The sequence below is a fragment of the Myotis davidii genome, unplaced genomic scaffold (genome assembly GCF_000327345.1).
Source record: "Myotis davidii unplaced genomic scaffold, ASM32734v1 scaffold524, whole genome shotgun sequence".
Lineage (NCBI taxonomy): Eukaryota > Metazoa > Chordata > Mammalia > Chiroptera > Vespertilionidae > Myotis > Myotis davidii.
The window spans coordinates 1,079,705-1,089,151 of record NW_006299263.1 but is presented as its reverse complement, the minus strand read 5'-3'; the positions used below and the strand labels follow the sequence as shown (position 1 = coordinate 1,089,151).

Below are 9,447 nucleotides of genomic sequence, written 5' to 3'. Positions count from 1 at the left end.
CAAGAGCATTAGGTTTCTGTTTTATGTGTGGGAATACAGAAATGAATGGGCCATAATCCTGCCCTGCAGAGAGCTGGGTTTCGAGGAGTCCCTTAGAAACATAAACATAAGTGGATTGATGTAACAGATGCTGTAATATGTGTATGTCTGGGTGACTCGCTGAAGGCAGTGGGCATTTCTACCTACAGTTTCAGGAGAAGTAGGTCGTGCTTGAGCTGACACTTAAAAACAAATAGGTATCCACCAGGTGGAACATGGCTCCCTAGGGGAGGAACAGTGAGAGAAATCTCTTGCAAAGCCGAGTATTTAGGGAGTTCAGAGTGGGTTAGCACAACAAGCCTGGAAGGGCTCAACCTCACGGAGAGGTGAGGGTCTTCCATGCCATGCCAAGGAGCTAAAATGGTTCTTTTAAAAGGGGTCCCCAGAATAGTTTTTATGCCTCATTATGAAATTTTGAGCTAATCTGGACTATTTCCATTCATTTGGCCTGTGAAGGCCAGAGTTAAAAATGAGGAGATAGGATAAGAGAAGTGATCATCATCTTTCCCCTGGAATATTTCTAAGCAATTCTTTTGCCTGCGACCTACTCATCGGTTAAGTTTTAGTGATGCCCAGTGGACAGCATGATTGCGAGTTTACCTGGTGCTTGAAACTCAGTCCTTTTCCATCTCTGTCTCTAATTCACTGGGCTACCGGGCTGCATTTAACCATTAGGTAAATATCTCTGAGCCTTGATTTCTTGCTGTGAAATGTAGATAATTATACTTCTATTCACAGGCCTCGTGGGACTTCTCCTTAATATTTATAGCTCAAAATACTTTGCAGTCATTTTTATTAATAGTTACCAGATGTGTCGTAAGGATTAATGAGCTTATGATCTGAAATGTTTTGAGCTCCTGAAATAGGAGGCAACTGCCTGCACAGGGGATATGCAAAATAGCATTAAAATGCAAACAATACACATTTGGAAATTTGAGCTGTTACGTGTGAAGGACAAATGGCACACTTTAGATTTCAGTATACTTCGTAGATATTTTTGGTGCCCTTAATAAGGTTGCTGAATTAATCACAGGCCATTTCCAAAAATAGAAAGCTAAGTACCGCCCACCCCTGCATGCATGCACACACACACACACACACACACACACACACACACGCACAAGCCAGGAAGAGCTTGGAAACTAATTTCTGCTAATTTCACTGTCACCAACTTCCTATGCATCATCTTTGTTTCCTCTACCTTTAGCCAACTGTTTTCAAGTATTCAACAGTCTCCTTTATATATCTAAATTTTTATTTCTATTTTCTTTTCCTCTTACCAACCAAATTCAGGCTCTCTCTTTAGCTCTCCACCAAACCATTAAAGCAACTTCTTAGTTGATTTCCCCACATTTCGTATCTCCCCTATTTAAGGATTCATCTTACGTAGGAATAGCTCTTACGACCACCTCATTCAGGAACTTTGGTTACTGTTTCTTGCCTGTGAAAATCAACCATGTGCTCGTAAGGCCTCTCCACATGGCCCCTACCTTCCTTCCCTCTGTTCAGTGCTGACCAGTCTAGATCCTTCTCTCTTCCCCTAAGACGGGGACGATGAGTAGCTTTTCCCAGGGCAGAGATGTGAGCAGAGAGGACACATCAGACACAAAGTGGCTCTTTTCCATCCAGACCTGGTGACGCCATCTTCATGTCCGAAGTGTCCCTACCCTGGGAAATGGCCCTCAGTGTTCAAGGCCTGCCTCAGAGTAAAATCAGCCTCACGAAGGTGTGCTAGGCCGGTTCCGTGTATGAACCCTTGCTTTCAGAAAGTCAGTTCTAATATCTGTCCTGTTTCTTGACATGTTACTTGCATACACGTCCTTCCCACAAATGAGCCTGCCAGTCTGTGGAGAGCAAAGCCTGTGCCTTTCCGATCTCTGTGTTCTCCATGGTGTCATTGCAGCTAACGCCTGTCACAGTGGGACCTGCCAAGTCCTTGTTGAACTGAAGTTCACAGCGACTCACAGCCCGTTACCTTCTTCATTAGGGCGGCGTAATGGGGAAATTTGCAATGTACAGAGTAGAGAGGGTTCTGTGCTGAATCTCTGTACTTGTCACCCAGCTTCGATCAAAACAAGCACATGGCCAGTCTCGTGTGTCCGTCCGTACCCCTCTCTCATGAGCGTGGCCCCGTCCGACATCCTCTGTTGGAGAAGACTCTTCCTGTGACCGGCTTGTCCAGAGCTGGAATCTGGCAGCCACCACTGCCTAGCACCCCCTGGAGGGAGGCACCCCAAGTTGCTGGTGCATGGACAGGTGGAGTGGGTATAGTTCCTGTATTGTCATAATGCTCCCGACCCACTCAGACCTGATCTGACCTTGGTTTTGACATCGTTTTTAGCCGTTTCAGTCATTCTTGTTCTGGTTCACATTGTATCTGAATGGGGGTGGCTGGCATCTTTATGAAACATGCTGCCTGATTAGGAAGTGGCCACTGAGCATGAGTGACAGCGACAGGAAACCCGTGAGGGCAGATGTGAGGCTCTCAGCCTTGCAGCCTGGAGCCCTGGAGGCAGAGCCCCGGGAGCCCCGGTGGTCCTCCGGGTCCCTGCATCGTGTCAGAGCCCATCTGGTCCTGTAATTCATTTCAGCTAATATTTTTAAGCGTTTACTGGAATTTTGTAATTACTCTGAGCCATAAAGAAAAGTGTAAATTATGTTTCTATGTTTCATTTAGGAGGGCAGGAGTTACATCATCTTAGAAGAGGTTTCATCCCAGTGCTTACAGTTCCATCATTGGTAGCACTTTTATACATTAAGGGGGAATGTTTCATCCCAATCTCGTCTATTTTAAATAAGATCCAACTAAAGAATGAAAGTATTTTGGAGTTCAGAGTTAAGAAATGTTTTCTCTACGTTTACTAAGAAATACGCTGTGAACACCTTTCCACGTGTGGGAGACTTGAGATAACATGCGAACCGTGAGCCTAAAGAGAGCGGCCCCGGCAGCGGAGAGCTGTGTGGAGAGGGGAGGTGCTTCTTGGACACACTCCATGGGCAAGTTGCTGACAGCAGAGTAGGGACGGAGAGCTCCTGTGAGGATGGACAGGAGGGGCTTTGGGAGGGGGAAGGGTTATGTGCTCTGGGAGTTGAGGGACAGGCTGGAGGCCCTCCTTGTGCAGTTGCTGCCACCAGGGCATCCTCCCTCGTCTGTCCCGTTGCCACCCCCAGGGTCTTTCTTACACACAGCTCTGACTCTGGTCCCTGGCCTGCAGCCCAGGAAATCCCATGTCTGCGGGTGAAGTGTGTTTTCTTCAGCTTGTCCCTGGGTCCTTCCATCTGCTGAGCCTTGTCTCCTGCCAGTTCCCACTCCATCGCCTCTCCTCTGTGCCTCTTCTCAAATCTAACCTGCAGCAGAATGGCTCCCTCTAGCACTTTTCTCCCCAACCAGCCCCAAAGCCCCTCCTTAGTATCCTTTGCAGGAAGCGGTGACTTGGTGCTGTGAGCTCAGGTCACCCCCACCCTCACGGAACCATTTTGCCCCAAGAGGTTGGCCTGCCCGGTAGGAAGCAAGACTTTGGCCGCCCAGCCTTAGTGTCCTCAGACTCTCTCCAGGGAGTCTCCATGGCATAGGAGCCTCAGACACCCAGAGACATCATGGGGAGGACCCGAGTGCTCAGGGAAGAAGGGAGATGGAAGGATATGGAATCAGTGATGTGGAGTCAGTTTAGGTCAGTGACCGTCTGCTTTTCTTCTGGACACTCATACTGCATGCGCACGAACTACAACTTTCTCTTCTCATGTGAGGGAGGACTAGGAGCCCGAGTTTGTTCTGCCAGGTCGGGGCCCTCTTAGGGCTGGGCATTCGAGGTCCAGGCTCCTGCATCGGAGCAGGGGGACCTGGGAGGGAGCGGCTTTGTTGAGGGAAGAAGGCAGAAGCAGTGGATCCCTGGTTCTTGGAGACAGTCACATCCCCTCCGCAGTCCCACTGCCCTTGTCAACCAGCCACTACTAAGTGAGTTTCTGACTCGTCTCCTTCCTCTGACACCCCCTTTCCTTGTCCTGGTGCGAGTTATTTCTTCCTTCTTCTCCTTTAATGCTACTTGAATGGCGTGTCCACAAGTACCAAAGTCCTTTCTTGTGATGTTGCTTGCACCTCTTATTCAGGCCCCTGTCACTCACACCTGCTCTGTTGCTGGAGTCTCACTAGGGATTTGCCGACATTGGTCTTTAAATGTTTCTCCAGCCAGTTTGCCTTCCACCACTAGATCCTTGTCCTCAACCTCCGCGCTCTCTGCTCAGGCACCGTGGCGGCCCTACCACTTCATACCGAAGCCGCTCTCCCTCTACCTCGCCTGCTCTGTCTATGCCCAGAGCTGTGCTCCCACCTGGCTTCCCTGCGCCTCACATCCTGTGGCTTTCCTGGGCCACCGAGGCTTGGTTTGAGTGCCACCTCCTGCCTGCAGCCTCTCCTAAAGTCATTTTATTAACATAAACTCCTGGTCTTTTCTGTCCCAGTAACTTCTCTCCAGAGTCCTGAGACGCGTGTGTGTACAGACACAGCCCGTGTGTAAGGACGGGAGGGGAGCCGAGTGTGAGCCATCACCTGCATTACTGGTTTCAGCCTCTGTCTTGTGTTGCTAGATGGGGGCAGGGGGGAGCTGCTGGTTCTGCTCCTTATGTCTTCCATGTCTGTGGATAGTGTGGCGCCCCTAGCACTAGGCAGGCTTGTTGGCCATGACGTGTTAGAATTCCTGAAAGTTGTCTGGCTCTGCTGTCTGTTCAGTTGAAAGCTCTCTAGCTATCTGTTCTGCTCTTGATCTCTCATGCCCGCCTGTCCACTTGTTTCCTCAGCCAGTGCCCCGCATCATGGTGCAGCCTGCCCTCCCGGACCCCAGGACGACCAGGGTGGCGGAGGTGAGTCAGCTGGGTGTGGGGTGGGGTGGGGGGGGTGGTCACCTGGCTGGTGGGTGGCCCAATGCTGTGAGCGTTGAGTCCACACCATGGTTGTTTTATTCTAGCATTCCCATTTTGATCATTAACCACAATATAGGCCACTGTCTTCTCCCTCTCTATTTTCCTGTTACACTTGCTATTTCCAACTTGTTAATCATATGATTGCTAAACTTTGAGGTGCTTAGCTGCTGCTGTCGTCTGCTGCTTTAATAGCCCACCGCCAGGCTCAGGCGAGTTCTATAAACAGAGCAACCTCCTTATTCTAAGTGTGTGCTTAATTCTCAGTTTTGCATTTCATTCTGATCCGCGTATCAGCGTGAAAAGACGAATGCTAAGCTGGGAGGGAGCGGCCTCTTATGATCTCCCACAGATGAACAGCACTTCTCGCCTTATGAATAGCAAGTCTATTTTCTCCCACTGTGCGCTCACTCTCAGGAAATGCCATCTCTTCATAGGAAAATTTTATTTATTAAAACAACAGCACAAGCCAAATAATTGGAAAGGAAATTCAGACCTCAGAATCCACTCCTTTCTAAAAGGCCCCTTCCAGTCAGTGCCCTTGGCACTCACGGGTTTAACTACAGATACACCACGGCCCCTCCCGTGGATAATGCTTGTCATGTCGTGAGGCCAATGGGACCGAGTGGGAACGAGGCCCCTGCTGGCGGGGCACCGGGTATGGCACCGCCTCTGCCGCTCGGGCAGCCCTGCTGCTCCTCACGGTGTTTCCCAAGCCGAGGCTTTAGTGGCAGTCCCCAGAAATGGCACTGGTGAGGGTAAGACCCAAAGATGCAGACAGGTTTCCACTCACATCAACTCCAGTCAAGTGGGAGCAGCTGCCTGCGGTGCGGACGGAAGGAGAGGCTGCCCGCCTCGCTCAGCGGGGAGGAAAGCCACAATCAGCGCCCCTCCGCCTGTCGGTCTCTCACTGTGGCTGGGATCTGACCCCCGAGCCCCTGTGCTTCCCTACTGGTGGCTCTGGGTGAGTCCTTCGCCTCTCTGGGCCGTGCTGTAAAATGAATGTGGTGCTGCTTTGGGGCCTACATCAAAGAATTCGTGTGGAAGCAGATAGGATAGCACCAGGGAAATCAAGCAAGGTCCCTGTCCCTAGTGTCACCTCCTCAGGACAGGATCAGGCTGCGAGGGGCCTCACCAGGGGGGACTAGGGACACACGGTCTCTCAGGGCCACAGCGATTGCTCACACTCTAGACCTGCGTGCTTTGTGCCTGTATTCTTCCCTGTCTGGCCAGTGATGTTAAAAATAAAAGAGAAAAGGATAAATAAAACATGTATAAGTTGCAAAAGAAAAGTGATTGAAGGATTGCCTAATCTTTTAGAGTATTTATGCTGGTGACAGTTATTGATCTATCGGATTTAGTAAATTTTGCAGCTTAGAGATCCATCACAAAAATGGGCTGTTAATCTCAGGAGGTGCCGTTAATTTCGTACCCGAGAGTGTGCCTTGTGGGGAAAGGAGGGCCTCTGGAGACAGGAATATAAATGACGAGCCACGTGGAAACGCGTGATTTATCAAACTGCTGAGTTAAGCCAAGTGACTGTAAGAGACTTATAGATCTCAGCTGTTTCCCCGTTCAAATAAATCCTGTATTTCAAATGGAAAATGGCCATTCCTGTAAGATAAATAATCTTTCCGTAAATATTGGAAAACATATTTCTTTTTTGTGAGCGGCACCCTCTCCACCGCCCCGACCCCATCCCCGTTCCTGCCATCTCCTTTCCACTGTCATTGTGAACTGGGAACAGAAAGATAATCTGCCACCTTCTTCAGGTGACTTAAGCTATCCCCGAAACACCCTGTGGGCCCCTCAGAAACAGCCGAGTTCAGGTGAGCAGTGGCTGTCCTCACGCCAGAGGGACTCCGTGTGAGAGGAAGAGGCCGCCTCCGGCTCCGTCCTCAGGCTCTCACGCTCCTCTGGGGGCTGGCTGCTGCCTGGCTGCTGCCTGCTGGGATCCGAGGGCCTCCTGACTGTGACATCGGACCAGCCTTGGGCAGCAGCCTGACAGGCGGCCTCTGGGGGGCGGAGACGCTCAGGGAGAGGCGCACCTACAGGCAGCCTCCGGCTCCCTCCACTCCTTTCAGCAGAGCAGGCCCTGGGGCCCCTTCCTGGGACCCCAGCTGGTGAAGCTGAGCTGAAGCCTTTCAGGCCCTTCAGTGACATCGTCAGTTCAACTTTGCAGGAAAAGGGTTCTTCTGGCCTCTAGTGATTCTGATGCGTTGGGAAGTTGGCGCCAGGGCTTCTGTTTCCACAGGAGCAGAGCTCTTTGCCTGGGTTCAGGGAGGCAGGGGACGCCTGCTGAGGGGAAGAGGGGATGGAGATTTTGGTGTGCACCTACTGTGTGCCACGCTCTGTGGTGAGGCCGTGACTGCCTTGTACCACACTGATCCCCCCAGGGCAGCCCCATATGTGTTGTTGCCCACACCAGCTGGGTGTCTGAGGAGTCAGCTCCATCTGATGGCGTCAGACCCCCAGGCTAAGGCCTCAGTCCCACAGGGTGGCCCTCCACTTCCTCTCTAGTCTCGAGTCCAGGTTGTCACCTGCACTTCTGACTGTCAAGCTGTAAATTGAGGTTCCCAGGATCCCTTCTTGGGTTTGATTAATTAGCTAGAGCTGCCCACAGAATTCAGAGAAACGTTTTACTCACTGGTTACCAGTTTATTATAAAGGACATAACTCGGGAATAGCCAGATAGAAGAGAAGTGGAGGACAGGGATGGGAAGGGTACAAAGCTTCCACACTCTCTGAGCATAGCACACCTCACACCTCCATGTGCTCACCATCCCAGACTCTCGCCAACACGGTCCTTTTAGGTTTTTATGGAGGTTTCATTACAGAGGGACGGGTGATTAAATCACTGTCCATTGGTAACTGGCCATTGATTCAGCCTCCAGCCCCTTTCTGCTCCCCAGAAATCAGAAGTTGCAACCCTCTAAGCATGCTTGGTTCCCCTGGCAACCAGCCCCCATCCTCAGGAGATTCCTAAAAGTCACTTTATTAACAGATTCAGGAGTTGTTGGAAGGGGCTGGTTCTGAATATCAAGACACCTTTGTCCCTCTTGTCCCTTAGAAAATGCTAAGGTTTTTAGAAAGAGCTCTGTGCCAGAAATGGGGGCAAAGACCAAATATATATTTATTGTAAATCACAGGATCACAGGCACCTCAGAATCCCGATATAGAAGGTGAGGAGGTGGTGGGGCCGGCCCCAGGGTGTTTGCTGGGCTCTCAGCCTGTTCAGAGCACAGCAGGGCCCTCGGATCACAGGAGGTGAGGGGTGGAGCTGATGCTGCAGCCAGGCTGCCCCCCACCCCGCAGCACCCCCCTTTCTCCATCAGCGCTGGGAAGCTCCCACTGACCTAGCAGCCCGCCCCAGCCCTGTGGAGGTACTCGGCTAACCTTGACTTCTAATCAGATACACTTCCCCTTTCCTGCTTCAGGCTCCCCGAGAGAGCACGGGGGTGAGTGTGGCCCCCGACGTGACAGTGCCGTCTGCCCCTGCGGTGAAGACCCACGACAAACCCACTGAGGTGCCTTCGCCGCAGTGCGCGGCCACCAACACCCAGGTCCCCGAAGTGCAGGACGGGCCACCCAGCCCCGTGAGCGAGGCCTCCAGCGGTTACTTCTCTCACAGTGTCTCCACCGCTACGCTGTCGGAGGCCTTGGCCCCCGGCCTGGATGCTGCGGCCCACGGGGGTGGGCAGACGCCCAGCTCACCCCCTCCTGTCCCCTGCCGGGCCAGCCTGGAGACCGAGCCCCTGTTTCCGAGTGCTGCTCCCGGAGCTGACAGCGCCCTCCCTGCCTCTCCGGAGGGACAGACCCGCCTTCTGTCACTACCTGTCCCAGCAGCGCAGACTCCAGGGAGTGCCAGTGACAGTGGGGCCCCGGCCCAGGGAGCAGTGTCCTCAGAGCAGCAGCCTGAAGAGGCAGGCACTTCGCCAGCTCATCTGCCCGCTTCTGCCCCCCAGGAGTCTCCCAGCCCGCAGAGCGGGGGCGACGGTTCCCCCGCCACCAAGCCGCTAGGAGGACCCAGGGACCAGGCCCGGCCAGCCACCAGCGCAGAGCCGGCGGTCTCCAAAACACAGCTGGCGCCTGACCTCCTGTCCCAGTCACCTGCCCCAGCCTCCCCATTCAGAATCCGCAAGGTGCGGACCTCGGAGCTGAAGTCCTTCACGCGCATGCTGGGCGGGGACCCCGGCTGCCCCAGCGAGGAGGACCCGCAGGCTGCGGGAGGGCCTGGCGATGGCAGCTCTGGAGGTCAGACCCTGGAGAAGCTGGAAGTGTCCTCCGATTCTGAGGAAGCCAGTGAAGTCCCAGAGTGGCTCCGTGAGGGAGAATATGTCACCGTGGGCGCCAACAAAGTGGGCGTCGTGAGATACATCGGGCCCACCGACTTCCAGGAGGGGACGTGGGTTGGAGTGGAGCTCGACTTACCCTCAGGTGAGTGCTGCTTGTCAGGACGTTCGGAGCACAGGGGCGCTGAACATTCCTTGTCTG

The 9,447-nt window shown here is 52.8% G+C and overlaps 1 protein-coding gene across 1 annotated transcript in view; it reads left to right on the top strand.

Annotated features, from left to right (window-relative positions):
• The window catches only part of KIF13B (kinesin family member 13B), a 176,153-nt gene that overhangs the window by 162,867 nt on the left and 3,839 nt on the right, over positions 1–9,447 (top strand). The window contains exons 37-38 of the mRNA XM_015571149.1: positions 4,834–4,896; positions 8,391–9,390. Coding sequence (XP_015426635.1) covers positions 4,834–4,896; positions 8,391–9,390 — 1,063 coding nt within the window. The remainder of the gene's footprint in view (positions 1–4,833; positions 4,897–8,390; positions 9,391–9,447) is intronic.